At 43.5% G+C, this 22759-nt stretch overlaps 1 protein-coding gene across 2 annotated transcripts in view; it reads right to left on the bottom strand.

Annotated features, from left to right (window-relative positions):
- ANTXR1 (ANTXR cell adhesion molecule 1) overlaps positions 1-22759 on the bottom strand; it is a 207221-nt gene that overhangs the window by 136326 nt on the left and 48136 nt on the right. For both annotated transcript variants that reach the window (XM_032786627.2, XM_032786634.2), the window contains exons 9-10: positions 22052-22112; positions 14872-14970 (exon numbers count right to left, since the gene is read on the bottom strand). In XM_032786627.2, coding sequence (XP_032642518.1) covers positions 14872-14970; positions 22052-22112 — 160 coding nt within the window. The remainder of the gene's footprint in view (positions 1-14871; positions 14971-22051; positions 22113-22759) is intronic.

A 22759-nucleotide genomic window follows, 5' to 3' on the forward strand; every position in this document is an offset into this window, starting at 1 on the left:
TTTCTTTTTATTCCCATGGAAAATTTCAACAATAATGGGGAAAAAAAGTTTGTTTTCATGAAATTTTTCTTAAGAAGTTTTCATTTAAAAAAGCAGGGGGAGGGGTTGGGAGGCTTTCTGCAACAACAAAATAAAGTTTCAGAGGTTTGGGGGTGGGGGGTTGACCAGAAAACTAAAAAATGTTGCCAGAGCTGGACATTTCCCACACATTTCCATTTTTATCAAAAATAAGTTGTGAAAGAAAAATTTTGATGAACTCCATTATTTTCAGTGATGGGTCAGAGCTTGGCATCTGGATTTTGTGCACAAGGCTCAGCGGATGAGAGTTGGTTTTAAGCCACTGTTACTCTCCTGAACCTGTGCCCACCAGGTGCTAACTTGGTGCCACACTTACTCTGCCCAGACCCCCAAGGGGATTGCCAGGGTATAGGGAAATACATTGACAACCTTCTTGCTTTGGGAGGATGCGAGGGTGGGTTGGAAGGAGGTTGGCTGAGAGGCTGGCTTTACAGCATCAGAGGATTTCCCAACACTAGCTACAGACCCTTTAAGCCACGTGTAAGCTAAGTGGAGATCAGAGTTGGACTGCAGGAGGTATACAATCTATAGGTGACCTTTCGCATCCACCTCACACAGGTGTAATCGGGTGCAAGACAGAGGAGAATGAGGCCCTGGGACCATAAACACCCTGAGGAGCCTGATTCTATTCTCACTTATACCACTGTAAATCAGGAGTAACTCTAGTGAAGTTAATGAACCCTATCAATGCATGTGATAGCAGAATGGGGTCTCGTCAGTCAGACAGGCCACTTTCTTCTTCTAAAACACCATGATAAAAGGCAAAGAACATGCACTCTCCAGCATTTAAAGCACTAAAAGCTGCTTTTGTTTTGCAGGGCTTTTTGCTGAGAATATTTCACAAGTATTTTGTTTCTCTCTTCTCCTCCCCACTCCATTTCTTCTCCAGAAATTAAATCTACTCTCCTCTAGAAGGTTTATCTGTTTTCTAGTCCCCAGGGCCTACCCTAGCTCATAGCTGGTAGGTTTCGCTATGGGGAGGGATTGTTTTGTTTGGAGAATGTTTTGTTTCACCGCAGAAATGAGTAACTAACTTCTTCCCCCGCCCCGCCCCAAAACAAAAGATGATCCATTTGGTTTGCATAACTCTAGTCATCTGACTCCTTCCTGGAAAACTGCATTGGGAAATAAAACAAAAATGCCTTTCATCTGCTATTCAGTTTGTCTGTGCAAGATGCATTTGAAATGATGCTGCTCCTCTTTCCAGGCTTCAGAAGAAGGGGCTGTGTTCCTCTGCAGGGAGAGACAGGCCAAAACATTAACAATCTTTGGACTTTGTGGCTTGGGACTTGTCTCAGTTCACAAGATACATGGAAGAGCCATTGGTGGTAGAGTAATCAGGTAGTCAGGGCATTAGGTGGGAGACAAAAGACTTGAATTCTATGCCTGGCTCTGTCATGGACCAGCTGTGCATCATTGGGAAAGTCACTTCACCTCTCTGAGCCTCCATTTCATTGATTTAGAATAGATCGTAAGCTCTTTAAGGTCAGGAACTCTCTCTTAATACAGTCCTGCCTAAAGGCCCCATTGTGCTAGATGCATTATCCACATAAAATAATACAGATTTCCTGACCTTACGAGCTTACAAATCTAAACAGGAATCAGTGCAATGGTTCAAAATGTCCTTGTTGGCCGTCTCAGTAGAGAAGACAAGGTGCAATGGGCAGGGGCAGCTCTAGCTTTTGTGCTGCCCCAAGCATGGCAGGCAGGCTGCCTTCGGTGGCTTGCCTGTAGGAGGTCCCCAGTCCCAAGGATTCGGCATACCCACCACTGAATTACTGCCGAATCCACAGGACCGGGGACCTCCTGCAGTTATGCCACTGAAGGCTGCCTGACTGCCACCCTTGCAGGCACTAGCAGGACGCCCCCCCGTGGCTTGCCACCCCAAGCACGTGCTTGGAGCACTGGTGCCTGGAGCTGCCACTGGCAATGGGTATACGGACACCAAACAATCGTTTAACTGAGGGGTACATTTCCAGGGCAGTGTGTGTATGGGAAGCTTTCTTGCTGCAGCTCACGCAAATCTATTCTCTGCATAGAGGCCCTCATGCAATAAGGAACCTTCCACCTGCACTTAAACTCATGCAATCTACTCTTTAACCTTTAATTCACACTTCTCTGGCTCAAAGAATATTTACAGCCTGTAAAACCAACTGAGCCTCACTTGAAGACTGTTCCTTTCTGCTTCTGACCTTGGCGAGCTTCTGCCTATTGCCTTACACTGAGCCAGCCCTCTCTTCAATCTGTAACCTTAGGATGAAAAAAATTCCAGACACACGCTGCACTCCACAGGAAGCTCAGAATGGATGTTTTGATGGAACATAAAGGAGCAAAATGACCCAAGCAGAGCCACCAAAAAAAGGTAGAACTACTTTCATATAACCATCAGGCCAGCTTTGGATTAGAAGCTAACTCTGTAGAGACAACTGGAGGAAAAAGCGAATGGGGACTGCATGAAGGCTAAGACAAGGATTTTAAAAACTAACCAGTGATTGTTACTGTTTATTATTTGCATTGCAGTGGCATCTAGGAGCCCTGGTCATGGATCAGGGCCCCATTGTGCTAGGTGCTATACAAACACGGAACAGAAAAAAACAACCCCTCCCTCAAAGAGCGTATATAACTCTCAAATGATTTGGGGTGCCTCTCCTTCCGAGTGAGACACAATGCAAAGGGGTCTGAAAGCTCACCACTTTCTGAAAATCAGGTCTCTTTACTGTGTCTCAAATCCCTACTAATCATGTCTTTTCATCTTGGCCTTAGTGCTTCAGCCTTCATTTATTTCACTTGCCTAGAGTATCTTCATGAGGATCATCCAACCTTGATGTGACCCACTGTTTCTTTGTTTAATAATTGGATTGTTTAGGGGACAGGGATCATCTCTTGTATAGTGCCATAATTCAAATTCTAATAATAGTCACTGCAGTGACTCCTGAAGCAACAGGCTCCCCCCAGGAACATCTGCTCTGTGCTGGAATCTAGATGCTTCTTTGGGAAGTGTTTAAGACAAGCCTATCTTGAGCCTTTTAACTCTTCTGCTATTCGTTCGACATCAGGCAGAGATTAAAAAGAAAAAAAGGGAGGTCAAGAAAATACCTTGGAAATCGTCACACCATCTACCAGCGATCTTTGTTTATCCTAGCTGATTTTTTTCCCCTCCCACTCTACTGCTTAGGGTAGCCCTCCAAGAAAAAATCCTTTTTTTGACTTGAAACCCGTTTGTGGGGAGGTAGGAATGCAGAAAGAGACACACTGGTGTGTTCTCAGAGCTAGAGAAATTGCCTATTAAAAGACCCCATCAGTAAGAAATGAATGTTTTGCTAATGCTGTAATGAAAGCCATGCTGAAATCATGCTATAATTTCCCTGCTTTGTATAGGAAGCCATGTTTTCTGAAACCCAAAGCCACTGCGAGGCGATTTAGGGAATGTTTGTAGAGGGAATCGGTAAAGTATAGTGCTGTGATGTCACATTCTGCATGATTTGTAGCTATAGTGAAAGGATCTGGATGGAATCTGTTTTCTCCAGTGGGTTCATCTGTCGTGCTTGGGATTTTATTTTAAATGACAACACATGCTTTAAAAAGGCTGCTAATGACACTTGGCAGGCATTGTATTACCACTGAGTGAATTTGCTTTCACTAATAGCTGATGGCTCAGAAGGGTAGCACATGCTCTAAATAAGCATCATTCCTTAAAAGAAAGCTTTAAGAACTCCAGAATGCTACATTTCCATCATGGTCCTATAGAGCTGTATCACAGCATCTCCATATCTACTGTTGTTATTATTAACAGACACGGAACAAACACAGAGCATGAGACAGTCCCTGACCTACAGAGCTTACACAGACAATCAGAGAGAGAGGAACTGAATTGCCCAAAGTCACACAGCAGACCAGTGGCCAAGCCCAGGCCTTCTAATTCCCTGCCCAGTACTCTATCCACAGCCTGTTCTGACGTGGTGCATTACTCCAAGCTAATTACCATAACTCCATGCTTGTGTAATCTGTCCTGAGAAAGGCAGCTGCATTTCCTATAGCATTGTTCATACAACCTGGATTCCATTACATTTTATGGTGTTTGCTTATACCATTATAGAGTTCAACACTGCCATGGCAGAGAGAGAGGACAATTAAGAGGCTTAGGCAGGGGAAGAGAGACAAGTATTCAGTAAAGGCTTGAAGCGAGATGGTGAGTCAACCAGGCAGACACAGATTAGAAAACAGGAGCTGTGGAGCATAAGGCTCTTGCACTAATGCTGGCCAGGCCACATGGAGCTGTGGAGAGTAAGTCAGTGTGAGGCAGCCAGAGGAAGAGGGAAGACAGGAAGTTCATGGAAGGTAAAAATAAGAAAGTCAGGAGGAATTGCACGGGGAATTGGTGGATATGCTGGTCCATGCAGTTCGGACCATAAACCTCACTCCCTGCTGGTATCCAGCACATACATATGTGGTCCTTCCTGTTCCTGTCATTTCTCACCTCTCTTCTGACACCAATTGCACCCATGGAAACAGGGCGTCATGTCTCTACGCTGAGATATTTTCTCCTGCCTTGTTACCGGTGCCACGCCATGAGGAAAGGGATGGCTCAGTGGGCTGACCATTAGCCTGCTAAACCCAGGTTGTAAGTTCAATCCTTGAGGAGGCCACTTAAGGATATGGGGCAAAATCAGTATGTGGTCCTGCTAGTGAAGGCAGGGGGCTGGACTCAATGACTTTTCAGGATCCCTATGAGATAGGGATATCTCTATGGGGGGCAGGGATAGCTCAGTGGTTTGAGCATTGGCCTGCTAAACCCAGGGTTGTGAGTTCAACTGAGGGGGCCACTTAGGGATCTGGGGCAAAAATTGGCCCTGCTCATGAAGGCAGGGGGCTGGACTCAATGAGCTTTTGAGGTCCCTTCCAGTTCTAGGAGATTGGTATATCTCCAATTATTACCTTACCATGGCTAGCTAGCTCATTCCGCTGCATTAAGGTAAGGAGCCATTCGGTCTTGTGGACCAAGTGCTTGCCTAATCATCAGAAGACATAGGTTCTACCCCAGCTCTGCTACTAACCAGCTGTGTGACCTTAGGCAAATCACTTCACCTCTATTTTCCCTCACACTCTTTGTCTGGCTAGTCAGCTTGTAAACTCTTTGGTGCAGGGACTGTCTCTTGTTATGTGCATGTACAATGCCCTGAAAAATGAGTCCATTATTTTGTTTGGGACATCCAGGCGATCCTGGAGCATAAGAACAGATGAGAGTCTTTTAGCAACACGAGTGATTCAGGTAGATTGTAATTAGAATCTCTCTGGATAAATCCATTTGAGTCCGTACAATTCATAGATTCTAGGACTGGAAGGGACCTCGAGAGGTCTTCGAGTCCAGTCCCCTGCCCTCATGGCAGGACCAATTACTGTCGTAGACCATCCACTGATAGTACTATCCTGATAGAATTAATCCTACTACTCTAAATAATCTCAGAATGGAGTTCCACAACTCCTAGGCGAATTTATACCAGTGTTTAATCACCCTACAGTTAGAACTTTTTCCTAATGTGCCACCTAACCTCTCTTTACTGGCATTTAAGACCATGCTTCTTGTTCTGGCCTTAGGGCAAGTAACAAGTTACTCTCTCCCTCCTTAGGACTCCTCTTTCATGAAAAGTGTTTCAAAGTTCCCTGCTTGCAGAAATCTGCTGGTGGATGTACAGCTGATCGCAGGCCAGCTCAGGCCACTTCACGTCCACAACTTTAGCACTCACAATATTTGTCTCTCTGTTTATTTCACTTGTCATGAACATTAACAAGTTGATTCTCTCACCACCCTCACTATCATACCTTGGTCATAACAGATAGTTAAAGTTAAGTCATTAGCAACTGCAAGGGGTAACAAACCACTGACCAGACAAGACCAATCAGGAAACCGATTGTTTTCAAAGCAGGGAGGAATTTTTGGGTGTTCTTCTGTGTCTTGTGCTCTTTTGTCTGTGCTCTGGGCTCGAGAATTCTTCAAGCTTCTGTAATTCTTTCTCATGTAATACAAAGTAGAAAGACAGATAAGCTTCTATTGTTTTTTAGTACTGTTGCTGGGTATTAAACTGTATTGCTTTTTAATAGTGTATTATATTTTCCTTTTAAGCAATTGACCCGGTATATTAGTGTACTTGTACAGAGAGCATTTTTATGCGTTCTTTCTTTTTATTATAAAGCTTTTCTTTTTAAAACCTGTTGGATTTTCTTTTCTAAGTGAGGCTCTAGGGGATAGAAATCCCTGTGCCAGGATTACGGTCTCTCTCAGGGAAAGACTGGGAGGGGGAAAAAGAAGGAGGGGGGAAGGTAAATTGCCCTCTCTGTTTTGTAATTCAAGGAGTTTAAGTACAGTAATCTTCCAGGATAACCCACGGAGGGGAAGCCTGGGGAGGAAGTAAAGAGAAGACAAGGGGAGGGGAGTTATTTCCCTTTGCAGTAAGACTCAGGGCATCTGAGTCTTGGGGTCCCCCAGAGAAGGTTTTGGGGAGACCAGAGTGTGCCAAACACTAGAATTTTTGGCTGGTGGCAGCGCTATCAGATCCACGCTGGTAATTAAGCTTGGAGGTTTCATGCAGGCACCCACATTTTGGACTCTAAGGTTCAGAATTAGGAATTATGCTTATGACACCTTGCCAATAAGTAACGGGCTTAATCTGCAGCAAAGATGATTTAGGTTAGATATTAGGAAAACCTTTCTAGCTCTAAGGGTGATTAAGCTCTGGAACAGGTTTCCAAGGGAGGTGGTGGAATCTCTATAATTGGAGGTTTTTAAAAACAGGTTGGACAAACTCCTGTCAGGGATGGTCTAGGCTTACTTGGTCCTGCCTCGGAACAGGGGTCTGGACTTGATGACCTCTTAAGGTCCCTTCCAGCCCTGTATTTCTATGATTCTGTGTATAATCCCAAATAAAATATAAATTGAAATCTATTAGCTCCATGGCTTTAATGATCTCAGTGAGTCTTGTCTATCTTGTTTTGAGTCTCATTTCAGCCGATCTAAGGTTTTAGGAACTGCTGGCTTAATCTTATCTTTAAAATAAGCTTCTTGCCTGATATAATCAGGTGCTGAGAGGTTTCAAACAAACAAAACAGCCAAGCTATCCAGCCCCCCCATATGGTTCCCATTAATCCCTAACTGAGTTAACTCATATTTTAAACCTGTTACGGCCAAGTATCACAAAAACACATCAAGAATGCAGGCTGGGCCTGCAGTGCTGCATTAAAAATAACAACAGGCCAAATCCTCTCTGGATACAAGTCAGCACAGCTCAAAGCTACAATAGCTGTACCAGTATTACACTGGGAGAGAATTTGGCCCAAGAACCCCAGACAGACTCTGCTGAGTTCCAGTACAAGGAGGTGGCTCGCTCACGGGTCTTAGCTTTTCTCCTTGGCTTGGCAGTAGGGTGAGCGACCTTTCACCTCTAGGTTAAATCAAATCAAATCCAGACCAGGGCTGTGAGAAACTAGTTGATGGGTCTCGGTCCATTTCCTTGTATCTGCCTCAAAATAATCAGCTGCAAATAGCACAAGGTGCCAAGGACTACCTGGGAGAGACTGAGCTACGGCCTTTGCCCCCAGTGGACTTCTCTTCAGATCAGGGTTGATGCATATTGGCTGGGAGGCGACAACTTCTATGGTCACTATACCTGGTCTCTGGGTAATAGAGGACTTTGGCTTCACATTACAGGGGCACTGGAGGGAGATGCTAGATGTATAGGCCCCTGAGGGAGTGAACCTAACAGTTAATGATCAAGTGATCTCTCTCCTGCTGTTCATCACCACCCTTTGACAAACAGAGGCTAGGGACGCCATCGATTATTCCCTTCTGGCAGCGGATGGTGATGGAGGCTTTTATAAATAGTTAGATACAGCAAGCAAAGAAAAGTGGTGGAAGAAATCCTCTTCAATCCATCTAAGTACCAGGTCACAGTGTTTGGGAGTGAGGTGACATTCACTTCAACTGGTTCCTCCTCTTGGCAAGCTAGAATTTTATCTCTCAATGGGCAGAATGCACTGAATAGCATAAAGCTGACTGATGATATTACAGTTTCATAAAAGATGTTTGGACGTTTCCTAGAATGCCTGGCCACAGAGCTAGCCAAAGCCAAGGCAGACAATTACGGAGGAGAGGCAGGTTAAAATACAGATTGTGTGTCACAGTTAACATTGCAGGGTGACAGATCTCACAGCTGTTATGAGACAGTGCTGATGGTATTCTCTAGTCTGCTCTGGAGGAAAACGCGGATAAATTACTGAAGAGTCTTCACAGAGACTTGGGAGAAGAAGAATGGTCTAGCAGTTAGGTTGCCAGTCTGCGACTCTAGAAAGCTGGGTTCTAGTCCAGCTCTGCTAGTGATCTTGGGCAAATCACTTTGTCTCTTCTATGCCTCAATTCCCTATTTGAAAAATGGTGATAATAGCACTGCTCTGCCTTACAGTGGTGTTGGGAGGACAAATATCACCCTAGGGGCTCTTTACAGTAATATGAACCATGCAAGTATGGATCACAGAGAGATAGCTATGTAGATAAACAGATGCAAAATCTCCTAGGAATGGAAAAAATGTTTCAGAAAACCTGAACACTAACTTCAAAAGGGATGCACCGGAGACCCCATTGGCTAGGATAACAGACTGGGAGTTAGCAGATGCAGTTTCTTTTCCTAGATTTGCCACTGACACATTTGGCGCAAGTCATGGCCCCATCTGTGCCTCAGGTTCCCCATCTCTAAAATAGGGGTAGTGACACTTATCTGTCTCTAGGAGGTGTTTTGATCATTTTGGATGAAAAATGCTAAGTATCTTCAATATTTCAAAAAAGAATTAAAGTTCAAACATCAAGATAAGGACCATATTTCCAATTGCCCTGTAATGCAGATTTAGAGTTCTTGTTCTGAGTCCCAGCTCTTGAAGCATAAAGTTGTTTCAAAACAGCAACTTACGAACTCAGGGGAAAAAAACACACCAAAAAAAACAAAACTGAAATCCCTTCAACTATCAATCTGGCCTGGGAAAAAGAGCAACAAGGAACATATATGGAAACACTCTTCTCTCGATTTACTGAATCTTCCTCATTAGTCACTTAGTGGAGCCACATTCCCATAGCTCTGCACAATCAATGCCCAGCTGCTCCTTGTTCTTATGGAAACTGACAAAGCAGATTCACTGTACTGCTGTCATTGTGAAAACTAGATGGAGTGGAACTGGTAATGCTATTGTTAACTAGGAAAGATGAAATGGCTCATATAAAATAAATAGCATCTGGACTTTCAGTTTTGACACTTAGAAGTTTTCTCCCCTCCGCCCCCTCCACACACACACACTTCTGCCCACTGTTATTCTGGAGTTTCTTGATTCTGGCCATCACACTTACTGACTAAAGATGGGATCAAGCTATAAAACTTGGAATTGGACACAGGATATGAACACCCCAAACTCTCGGGGCAGACCTAGCACTGTTAAGTGTTCAGAATCTACAACACACCAAGGATTTTGTCCCCTCAGCCATGGGAAGAGAGGGAAGAACAAGATTTCAAAATATCAGAGGGGTAGCCATGTTAGTCTGGATCTGTAAAAGCAGCAAAGAGTCCTGTGGAACCTTATCGACTAACAGACGTATTGGAGCATGAGCTTTCGTGGGTGAATACCCACTTCGTCGGATGCATGTAGTGGAAATTTCTAGGGGCAGGTACATACATGCAAGCAAGAAGCAGAAGATTACAAAACTGCCTCATGCTCTTGCAATATCACAAATCAGTTCACAGTTTCACTTGAGTTTTCCTTATTAAACTGGTCTTCTCAGGGTTGATCCAGAGCTCACTGAGGTGAAAAATGGAGCTGATTGTCCCTCGGGAGATTTCAAAAGGTTTTGCTGTCCTGGATCATGATGAAAAATCAAAAACTCAAAAAGTTTTGTGAAACAATAACCCTGAAAATATTTCTGATAGGGTCAATTGAAAATTTCATTTTGATACTTTTGAAACATTTTATTTCAATGTTAACCTTTTAATTTTTTTTTTTAAAAAGTATAATTTCACTAAAATTTCAAAACAAAGAGTTATTTTGAACCGAAAAAACTAAACTTTCTATTTTGAGAATGTCAAACCAGGACATTCCAACAATTTCAAAACTTATTTTCTTTTTCAAAATGTGTTTGAATCAGGAGATTATAGTTAAAACTGGCCCCTTCCTGTAAACAGTTCCAGTTTTGACAAATTGGCATTTTAAAAATCTTTTGTCAGAAAATCCCCAATCAGCTCTAGGCTTCAGATCAGGCTCTTCACTTTGCATCTCTCTCTTCAAAACTCCATATTTTCTTCCTGCCCATTGCACAAAAAATAAAAAACAACACCTACAGTCCCAGAGAAGCTCCCTAAATAGAGAATAATAAAAATTAGCAAGGATGTGCTCCTTTTCCTTGTTTTCTGGCAGCCTCATTACTGGATTACCCCTCTAATGCCCATGTGCCAGTTCATTGTTTGCTTTGTGATGGTGATGCACACAGATACGTAGGGTGGGATGGGGGTCCAGCAACTTCCATTAAATAAAGCAAGAAAATAAATGTATCAATTTCCAAAAACATCTGGAGTGGAGTACAACATCCCAGGTGTCCTTCCTGTCCCTAAACTGCTGTGTTTTTAGTTACTACATCTCCTTTCAGGAAGGCATATTTCCCCCCACACTCACTTGTGCCGTTTGACTTCCCTTGTACACTGAAGACTACATGTTCTCTTCCTGGATGCTGTTTGTACAAATTCTGTTGCAATCAGTGGGAGGCATGGAGGTTGGAGCTTGTCCCTACATCACTTTAGGTCAACAGGAAAATGCCCATTACTCCAAGGTCTGAGAACCTAAGAGCTGGAACTGAGGCCTGGAGAGACTAAGTGACTTGACAAAGATTACAAAAGAAGTCTTTGGTGAAGCAGGGAATAAAATCCAGGTCTCCCAAATCCCAGAGTAGCAACCTGACCACTGACCCATCCTCCCTCACCCCCCACCCCCAAGTTCTAATTCTGAAACCCCCCACCTGGTTTCTATGTATGTAGCAGGGCCTGATTGCTCATGGTCAGCAATGACTAAATAGCACGTGCTTGCAAGAACAGGTTGTCTGCTGCAATGATCTTTCCAGAATCCAGATGGGCAATTACACTCAGTCCACCTGTAATTGTCCCTGTAATTTCCACTGGAAAAATTATTCTTCACTTTCTGTCGTATAGTGTTGGGGTGCAAGTTTACTGTTATCCTGGCTACTCACCTTCCGCCTCCAAAACAGATGCATTTAACCAATGGATTCAGTGATTTTCTTCTCTTACATTGTTTGCAGAGTGATTTGGGGATCCACAGATGAAAGGTACTACAGAAGGGACTGCCTCTAACCCCATGCAATGTGTTGTTATATCAAAATGACTCGAAAATTATCACATCGCTGCTCTAATTTTATCTCATTTATAGCACATTCTGTACTGGAATTTAGCTTTCAAGACAGCAGCTAGGCACCAACTCATTGTCATCCAAGTCTGCTGTCACTTTCACTGTTCTAACTCAGTTAAATGCTTGCAAGGTTCGTCAAGGCCCCGGGGTAGGAGTCAGATGACCCAAGTCTTACTCTCAGCTCTTCCACAAATATTAAGGAAGTTACTGATGGACAGATTCAGATACAGAGGGCCTGGTTCTTCACTGTGCCCAAGACATACAAATAAAGTTGCAGTTGTATGTACGTTGTCTGCTTTGTGGGTCTTAAGCAATGTCCCCTCTCTGTTGACCACCATGCCCAGAAGACTGCTCGTACCCCATCAACCACTAGCATGGCTTGCAAACAGGAGACCAAATATAAATCAGACCTCTTCTGCAGAGCCTCAACTGCCTTCAGGTTTCTCAGCCAAGATTTTTTAGTAAACATTGCTTCCATTCAGAGCTGTAGCTCTTCAAGCATAGGACAGGGTTTACAATAAAACAGCTGCATTGTAAGAAAATTGCTGTGCTTCTTTCACAATATTTCATATGATTCTGTGGAGCCACCAATGGCATTAGGGTATAATTTAACAGCCAGTCCAGTCCTTAATCTCTCCTGCCCGCCACACACACGTGCTTCGTGAATCCTCCCCTTGTGTGGTCCCAGAATTAGAATGCCGCTAAACATGTTCACATGACTATTCTTCTATAAGTCAAAGGGCTGTGAGGCCTTGGGCTCCGAAAAGGATCTCAGACCCAGAGGATGCTCAGGAATGAGGCCTTGGAATAGAGGAGAGAGAGGCAAAATTTTCCCATCAACATTTTTTGACAAAATGGAAATTTTCACATAGAGAGAATCCTGTTTTTGTAGAAAATGTTCATCTTTTCATTGAAAGCAAAAACCAGAAAGCTAAAATAATTTTCAGTTTTCAGCAACCAAAACCTGATTTTTTTTGCCTTTATATTGACTTTTTAAAAAAAATTTAAATAAAAACCCAAACAAGATTCTAAGAACATTTTCAGCAAAAATGAAACTAAAGATTCATTTCCCTTTAAATTTGAATGGTAAAAAAAAAAGTAATTTCCTTCCCAGCTGCAGAGCAGAGCTACGTGAGACTTCATAACAGAGAGAGGCCCAAACCAATCCCTTGATCTGAACTCCACTGAGCTTTGGAGTACTTCAGATCTGAGCAGGACGCTTTGTGGCTCAGCCGCATCATTGGGGTAGAAGCCAAACCAGGCTCAGTGCTTTCATGTGGCCTTGATCCAGAGCTCAGGATTTTCTGATGTGTCAGTTTTATTTTGGGGGTTCATAACGGAAAGCAAGAATCTGAGAGCTGGCTCTGAAGTTCTTCCTCTTGAAACCCACCTCTCCCCTGTTGCATCTAGTATGCAGCTGTAGCTCCCATCGCTGGCCAGTTGGCACAACTGATGCTGATATCTGGTGACCAGCCACCTCTTCAATGAGCCCCACTCACCCTGTGAGTGATTTTGCTTGCGTCTCCTTCCCCACCTCACTGTTCCAGCTTTCCCACTGACAGTGCTCACCTGAGCCCTACTACTTCCCTTCCTACTGTCTCAGAGAAAAGAAATCCAGGTTGGAAACAGTTAACTTACGACCAACCAAATATCCTGCTTATAACCAAGCAATAGAACACTGGAAGAACCAGGAACTTTGCCTTCTAGGAATGTCTGGCAGACCAGTAGACACAAGTTACACTCCTTAAGTCTCAGACTCACAAGCATACCTGTTCTGACCTCTTACCCCCATTCTTTGCAAGGCAGACAGCCACGGTAAGACGCTCTTAGGTTTTAACTAGCAAATTACACAGACACCCAAAGGGAGAAGTGGGACCTTCAATGTGCTCAGATGAGTTCTGTGTGCAAGCATTTGGTTTTAATTTCCTTTGAATCAGCCAATTAGCTCAACACTGTTCAGTGCCATCATCAGCACTTGGGCTATTACAAGGATCAGGAAATCTCTGCTGCCAGGAAAGCTGTCCAGCTTGATGCAGCTTTGTCAAACAAGAGTGAGCAAATCCAGTGCTCGGTCATTTGGCTTTGATGTATTGTAAGAGAAAAAATTCTTATTCTTTGAAGGATCAAGCCCTGTTCTCAATCTATCAGCTTTTGCATTGGTTCCACATTATGCAAGATGAATTCTCCCCTCTCTTATGGTGTTAGAAATGGTTCTCAAACCCTAGCTGACTCACAAGAATACCAGAACAGACAGAAAATAAAAATATCTATGACTCAATAGCTCCTTTCATCCAGGTGAAGCCCAAAGCACTGACTGCTTGTTACACACTGGGCCTAACTCTCTCTTCTACTAATATAAAGTAAGAGTCACACCACTGAGGCCAATGGAGTTACACTGGTATAAGGCAAGTCTCAAAGACTGTTAACTCTTTGGGGCTGGGATTGTCTTTTTGTTCTGTGTTTGTGTAGTGCCTCGCACAATGGGGTCCAGATCTATGACTAGGGCTCCTAGGCATACAAATAATAAAAAGCAAGAGGAGAAACAGATCCACTCTAGACTCACCCTTCCCATAATATCTACACAGGAACCCCCATATACATACGTAAGGATATCTCCCCCCCGCCCCACAATTAAAGTATCTCCATTCATATACTCACAGTCACAGGTCTAATACAGGCAAAACACTGGGTTTATCATGTGACATGAACATCATCTCTTACCGATGGAACTCCTAAAAGTGCATCAAATCTTTCTTGTGAGCTCAGGAATGGATAAGGGTCCTTTCCATTTTCCTGACAGAGGTCTGGAGTCGGGAGGAAGGATGAGTGTCTCTCAAATTTTACTGCTTGGCATAATCTGTTTAACTTTTAAACCAACAGAATAGGCCGCCTTGTCTTTTGCCCATATTGAACATAGCAGCAGCGAAAAGAGTGCTGAACTATTCAGTGGATCTGGAGCCAATTTATGCAGTTCTTAGCTATTAGCTACAAAATCCTCTTGGGGCCAGCTCTGTTCCACCCATGCAAGATGCGGCAAAGGCTGCCGTGGTTGCCAGGAAAACTTAGATGTGTTTTTATTTGGGATACAGCACTCTGCATTCACACTGCCTGTCCACCAAACTGTGTTAGTCCCCCATTGGTGTGCACCTCCCTGCTCATTCATATCTGACTAAGCCATGCCCAGAGAGAGGTTTTCTTTCAGTTCACTGCAACACAGGCACTAGCCCTGAGCTGCAACATTCTACATTGAAGAGCTCTCCCTCTCAGGTCAATAATCCCAGAGAAACTGAACTGTCAAAGTCTTTTGGAGGAAAACAGCCACTAGTGACAGTATAATAACAAACTACTCACTGACAGTAACCGTTTCATTGATCCTGAAGCTGCAGAGCACTCGATCGACGTTCCGGGCATGTCGGAAACCATTTCCTCTCACCACGACTTGGAACGACTCTAAGGCAAAGATGAAATGGATTATTTGCCTCGCATCTGTAATAACGAGGACTGGTTAGAGCTGGTCAGACAACAGACAATTTCTTCCTGAAAGAAATTTCTAACGAAGAGTCCTGGAACTTGTCTACACTCCAAAATTAAGTCAACCTAACATGTCAGCATACAGCAGCCCACGTAGTTATATCGCTTATGCACGTCTACACTTTGCTCCTTCTGTCAGCAGTGCATGTCCTCACCAGGAATGCTTCCATCGATTATACTGGCAGTGTGGAGCATTGTGGGATGACTCCCAAAAGCCAGTATCAATCGATGTAAGCAATGCAGTGTCTACACTGATGCTGCGTTGACCTCACTACATCAATCGTGACTCTATGCCGCTTGTGGAGGTGGTGTTACTAAACTGGCACAGAGAGGCAGTTACCTCATCAGGAACCAAATTTAAATGAAGACACTTCCACAGCTAGGACAATGCAAGGCAGCCTACATCGACCTTACCTTGTAATGCAGACTAGGCCTTGGTTTGAAATTTTTCAGTCCAAGGTCTCAGTTTTCCTCTGGCAAGTTTCAAATTGATTAAAAAAAAAAAAAGAAAGATTTTCATTTTGAATTGACACTTCAAAACAATGAATTTTTTTGTTCTGTTTCAACTTTATATATTTTGGGGTTTTTAAACCAAAAACTTGAAATGAAACATTTTAAGTGGACTTGAAACAAAAATTTTCATTTCAACATCTTCTGCAGGAAAAATAAAAAGTTTTCACCTGAGTTGAAATTTCCCTGTGGAAAATTTGGTTTTGATGAAACCGTATTTTTCAGAGGAAGGAAAACTTCCCATATGGCAAATTTTGACCATTTTCCTAGAAATCTGCCAAACTGTCCCAGTCCCCATGTGTCTGTCCCACACTCTACAATACTAGCTTGCAAGATGGACACAAATGCTTAACTAGACTGTGTCTAGTCCTGCACCAGTGGGGAAATCTAGCATGCTTGGATTGGGCATGCTAGTCACAATCACAGCCCTGGTGTTCCTCAAGGCCTTGCTGACGTTCTTCCTACTGCTGGATACTACCCCATCTCTACTGGTGGGTAGCAGCAAGGGGAGTGCTAGCTTAGACATTTTAAGTACCACAGTGACCAGAGACCTGCTTTGAGCAAGCATGGTTAGATAATGTGTGGTTAAAGCACCAGCAGACTCCTGGATTCCTGGCTACAATCTTACTTCCAGTGTTGGTGCAACTGGAGCTGAACCAACAATAGCAATGATGGGAAAGACTGATGACATTCCTGAACACAAAGGATATGCAACAAGGGTTACCCTTGTCCATACTCCCAGAAACCTTTTGGTGGAGTCAGGAAGTTCTGCAGCTCCATATGACCCATGGCTATGGGCAGCAAAGCTACTTTTGTAGCTGAGTGTGGCAAATGGTCAATGTTATTGTGGTGGGTCCATGCTTCTCCTTGGTGTGGTGGGTCAGGGTTAGGGTTAGTCCTTGTCCTGGGCTCCTCAAGTGCCCTGGAGGGGGAGAGAAGGAGAGCGGGGAAGGGACTCAAGTTCACCCCCCTACTCAGGTCCCAACCCCTTTGGCTTCACAGGTTTCTTACCCTCTTCCTCCTGGGCAGGGTTTCTCTTGGTTGTCTATGCTGGGGGAGTCCCTCTGCCCTGTTTGGGTGGGGGCTCCCTTCCCTTGGTATTCTAATCCTTTGATCAACACCAGTACACCTCCAAACTACAGTCAGCTCTCCTTCCATCCACCTGTCTCACTGAAGCAGAGGTTTTTATTAGGTCTCAGGTGGGGCCTTAATTGGCTCCAGGTGCTCTAATTAACCTGTAGTAACCTTTCCTTAGTCTACAGGCAATAAGGCTCTGATCATCCTGGGGTTTGTATACCTCCCATCAATCACTCTCCTGCTGCCCTCTGGCCCTGTGGTATCACATGAGGTAGAGAGTAATAGAACAATCTGTGTTCTGTAACCGTTGTGTGTCACAACTGAGCAGTGCCATGTTGTATTATGACATAGAATCATAGAATATCAGGGTTGGAAGAGACCTCAGGAGGTCACCTAGTCCAACCCCCTGCTCAAAGCAGGACCAATTCCCAGCTAAATCATCCCAGCCAGGACTTTGTCAAGCCGGGCCTTAAAAACCTCTAAGGATGGAGAGTCCACCACCTCCCTAGGTAACCCATTCCAGTGTTTCATCACTCTCCTAGTGAAATGGTTTTTCCTGAGGCCTCTTCTCCTTGTTCTGTCATCTGCAACCACTGAGAATAGCCAAGCTCCATCCTCTTTGGAATCCTCCTTCAGGTAATTGAAGGCTGCTATCAAATCCCCCCTCACTCTTCTCTTCTGCAGACTAAATAACCCCAGTTCCCTCAGCCTCTCCTCATAAGTCATGTGCCTCAGCCCCCTAATCATTTTCGTTGCCCTCCACTGGACTCTCTTCTATTTGTTCACATTCTTTCTGTAGCCTGGGGCCCAAAACTGGACACAATACTCCAGGTGTGGTCTCACCAGTGCTGAATAGAGGGGAATAATCACTTTTCTTGATCTGCTGGCAATGCTCCTACAAATGCAGTCCAATATGCCATTAGCATTCTTGGCAACAAGGCACACTGTTGACACATATCCAGCTTTTTGGCTGCTGTAATCTCCAGGTCCTTTTCTAAAGAACTGCCTCTTAGACAGTTGGTCCCCAGCCTGTAGCAGTGCATGGGATTCTTCTGTCCTAAGTGTAGGACTCTGCATTTGTCCTTGTTGAACCTCATCAGATTTCTTTTGGCCCAATCCTCCAATTTGTCTAGGTCACTCTGGACCCTGTCCCTACCCTCCAGTGTATCTACCTCTCCCCCAGGTTAGTGTCATCTGTGAACTTGCTGAGGGTGCAATCCATCGCATCATCCAGATCATTAACGAAGACATTGAATAAAAACGGCCCCAGGACTGACCCTTGGGGCACTCTGCTTGATACCGGCTGCCAACTAGACATGGAGCCATTGACCACTACCTGTTGAGCCCGACAATCTAGCCAGCTTTCTATCCAACTTATAGTCCATTCATCCAATCCATACTTTTTTAACTTGCTGGCAAGAATACTGGGGGAGACCATATCAAAAGCTTTGCTAAAGTCAAGGTATATCACATCCACTACTTTCCACAGATCCACAGTGTCAGTTATTTGATCATAGAAGGCAATCAGGTCCCAGAACAAAAGAATCATTTTAACATAGGGACAACCTTTGGAGCCCCAAGCTGGAGAAAAATCAAATCAAGAGGAGTTTTGCAGCTGAGCTGACATCTGCAGTAATAATAGGGGGAGATTGATACTTAGCTCCCACTGACACCATGCATGTGGCTTTATCTACACCAGCACTTTTGTTGGCAAAACTTGTGTTGGACAGGGGTGTGAAAAAACACCCCTCTGACCGACATAAGATTCACTGACAAAAGCGCCGGAGTGAACAGCGCTACATCAGTGGGAGACACAGCTACCGCCACTCACTCAGGGTGGTATAATTATGTTGGTGGGAGAGCTCTCTCACGTCGACAAAGAGCAGTTATCTCATCAGAGAAGGCAACCTGACAGTGATGCAGCTGTGCCACTGCAAAATCCATAGTGTAGACATAGCCTGTGGCTCACCTAGACAAAACATTTACAATTTTATCTCCGAGAAGATGCAGGAGCAGTCAGTGTATCATAACCCGAGCTCTGTATTAAGACTCCTCTGTGCCATTTAAACTTCTTAAGCAGCAAAACTGATCCAAATTTCTGCCGATTCAAAGCTGTTCCTTGTATATTACAGAAGTGAAGCCACCTTATCTAATTGCCCTGAGGGACTTCTGCACTGTAGCTGTCAGGATAGCATATTCGCTCTGGAATCTGGGCTGTGTTCCAGGTCTCATTTTCTTATAGCTAGGAAGAAGTCAGCTGCAAACAATCCCAGCACATCTATCCAAGCAGGCTGCCTTTTAATCCTACTGTGTATTGTCCAAGCTCATTCAAGAAGAACAAAGGGAGCAACGCTGAGCTCTGGAGGGTGGAGGATGTAAAATCATTAGGCACAATTATGGAAATCATATGGGATGGGATTACAAGTACAGAAGAGCACAAAAACCAGTGTGCTAGCATAAGAGTAATGTCTACCCTGCAGCTAGAGCACACGTAGGCATACCCGAGCTAGCTTTGATAACTAGATCAAAACTAGCTCAAGTAACAACAGCAGCGAAGCCAAGGCAAGATGGGCAGAGGTTCTCACATATGTTCCTAGGCAGCCGGGGCTAGTCCTTGCAGCCGTCCATCCTGCCACAGCATCACTACTATTGTTACTTGAGCTAGCTTTCATCTGACTACCTCAAGTGTGTCTCCTGACTGCAGTGTAGACATGTCCTAAATCATAATCCTCCAGGGTACCAGAGAGATGACAAGAAGGTGTAGCCAGCCCTCCTCATAGTGACATCATTCTAATACGTATAGAGTGTGGGGATCACAGCCCGATCCAGTCTAGATCCTTTCTGGGCCCCCACTTTGCATTTCCCAGGTTTGCAGCCAAATTACAGCCACACTCTACATAAGCACACTAGGGGGAATAGTGCCCTCTCTCACACAGATCGTGAGCTATAGCTGCCATAATTCACCCCTTTGTAATTCTCAGAGGAACTAATTCAATTAAGATTTATATAATTCTTTGCATTTTTACTAGCTGTGAGCTCAAACTTGAAATCTTCACTCCCACTGCACTTTGAACTCAATACAGGTTTTGTCTGAACCCAGACTTTAGGATTTTGGGCCCCATTTCACCCACCAAGCAATAACAACTTGCTCCTCAAATTAGCATTGCTGGCACATTGTGTTATTATTCAATTGGTACCCAGCATGTGTTAAGAGGCACCACACTGTGCAAGATGCTCTCTTTCCAAAAAGGCATAACACTGCGGTCTTGGATGAGTAACCGCGCTCAGTAAAAAGTCCCCTGGCAGTTTTCAGGGTTAACATCACTCCCCCTGTGGCAGCTTGGCCAATTTCTAACTTGAGTCATTACATAATGTCTTCCTATATTTTCCTTCTGCTGTTTCAATTGGATACAGTATTCAGTCACATTAAAGCTCCATTTGTAAATGGATTGCCTGTGGCTAATACATGTTACAAGCATGTTAGTGACATGATTTATAGATGTAGTGGTGTAGATAGTTCTGAGCACATAAAAGGTGTTGCAGATTATAAACCATGAATATAAGTAATTTATGGACACTATAACCATCTATTGCAATTGATGAACCAGTTAATAAATCATCTGTTAAGTATTTATTAACCTTTCATAAACTATGTATAAATGGAATATAAAGTGAGACCTAGTACTCTTCTTCACTTCTTTCCCAAAACTTTTATACATTGTTACTATGCTCTGCCAAAGTGCCTGTTGTGTCCAGCCCAGATTCAACTGCATTTCAGTGTTGAATAGAGAGTTTCCTGTATATCATTTGAATAGCATTTTTAAAATTGCTCTGTAGTCCTTTTGGGTGAATAGTCAAAGAGGTCATTACTGATGCAGTCCAGATTTTCAGCAAGAATGCTTTAAATGGACAGAAGGGCGGGAGGCCATATAGCAAAACAATAAGCCTTAGACAAACAAACTCAGATCAACTAAGTCTCAGCATTTACTAAAACCAAAAATGACAGTAAGGATAACTGAATGCGAAAGTTATCTGCATTTTCTTTTCAGGACCTTGACTTTGCTATTAAAACACGATCATTTCTTCATTAAATACAACTTAGTATCAATTCATTGCCAGCAATGCAGATTCCCAGTCACTCCAATAGTGGGAAACTCAAGAAGGATGAATCAAACTGATGCTTCTGAACTGAAAACACAAAAGAACTTATTACAATTGGCTTTTCTATTTGGCTACAAAATTATGAAATGGAAATTTTTTTTGGCAGAGTTCACCATTGACTTGTTGTGTTGCTCTGCTGACTTTGGCTTTGGTCCTGGCCCCTCTTTATAGTGGACTGTTCTGCATTAAACAACTGGGATCCACTCTGCAAAATTTGCAAAATTCATGGGGAAATGCTGGATCTGGAATCGTGTAGAGAGTAGCTGGACAATGCTCAGACCATCTCTCAAGCTCCAGTCTCAGGGGGTTGGAGTTTGTATGCAGTGTAGTTGTAGCCATGTCGGTCCCATAATATTCAAGAGACATGGCAGTGAAGCAATAACTTTTACTGGAGCAACTTCTGTTGGTGAGAGAGACAAGCTTTTGAGCTTACACAGAGTGCTTCTTCAGGTCTGGGAAACTTACTCAGAATGTCACAGCTCAATACAAGATTGAACAGATTGGAGTTGGATTTTGCTGAACACAGAAGTACTTCCCAGGGATTTTTAATCCACAAAGTAAATGGCATAACTGTATTAGAATGAGCACTGGAAAAAGGGATCAACACAATCTGGTGTCAGTCAAGTGTATGGTGTCTTAACTGGCCACTTACAATCATTCTCAGGGGTTCCAGCAAATTTTTGTACAACCTTGTGTTCAAGGCCCACCCCTGCTAGGGAGTTTTAGCATTCATCTTAATGGGAGCAGGGTGACTAACTCAGAGTGCTTTGAAAAAAATCCCACACTTGATTTATACTCTGACAATATATGATGCGAGGCTAACCTACAGGGGTTTGCTGCTTGCCAGCGTGTACTGTTTATAGTAAAGCAGATTGTAAGAAATATTCACAGTGAAATCTGAAAACCTCCAAATCTGTCTTCTCACAAAGATGATCTGATTTTGTATCTGGCTTTGAAATTTCACAGCACATTTTTTCTTAAAGGTTAGCACTGTTTGATGAAAAATAGGCTGCTTTGAGTTAAGATCATAATTTAGATCAAAGAAAGATTTGTTTTCAGAACTGAGCATCATTGTTTTTAATTTCCTTCATTTTGAGACAAAAAAAACTTGTTTTGTGAAATTCCACAAAAGTAGCAAAATATTTCAGAAATTAACTCCAGTTAACTCAGTTGTTCCGGGCTCCTTAGGGATCAGGGATTGGTGGATAGAGACAAATGCACTGGTAAATGCAGAAGACTGCTTTAGACTTACCTCCTGCACATATACTGGAAGGCTCCGCTGCAAGAATCTCTATACATGATTTCTTCAAAATCTAGAAGCCAAAAAAGAAAGAAGAAATGTGATAAAACATCTTGGAGGATATTTTATGTAGGAACTCTACCTCCTCGAGCAATGGTAGCCAGGTCAATGGAAGCATTCTTCTGTCGACCTAGCCATGTTTACACCAAGGGGTAGGTCTACATAGCTTTAGCACTAAGGGTGTGCAATTTTTCCCACCCTGACTGACACAGCTTTATTGACCTAACTTTTAAGTTACATTAAGGTATAACTCTGGACTCCGAGGACCTTTGTTCGCATTTACCTTAATGTCCCTTCTCACTGAAATTGTCACCCATTTACACTGCCAGAATGCTGCAAATGAGAATCTAGCCCCCTAAGCCTAAAGTCAAGGGCCTGAACTTCACTTAAAATTAGATCGACCTATCTATGTTGCTCTGAGATGTGAAAAACTTTGCATCCTGAGCCAACCGAACCCCCTATGTAGAGGTGGATAGGTCAATGGAAGAATTCTTCTGTCAACCTAACTACCACCTTTCAGAGAGGTGGACTGACTACATTAATGGGAAAACTCCTTCTGTCTGTGCAAAAAGTGACTGCACTACAGCAATATAGCTGTGCCTCTGTCATAGATGTAGTGTAGACATATCCTACGTCTAACAGCTTGTCCACATGCAGATT

The sequence above is a fragment of the Chelonoidis abingdonii genome, chromosome 2, assembly GCF_003597395.2.
Source record: "Chelonoidis abingdonii isolate Lonesome George chromosome 2, CheloAbing_2.0, whole genome shotgun sequence".
NCBI classification, from domain to species: domain Eukaryota; kingdom Metazoa; phylum Chordata; order Testudines; family Testudinidae; genus Chelonoidis; species Chelonoidis abingdonii.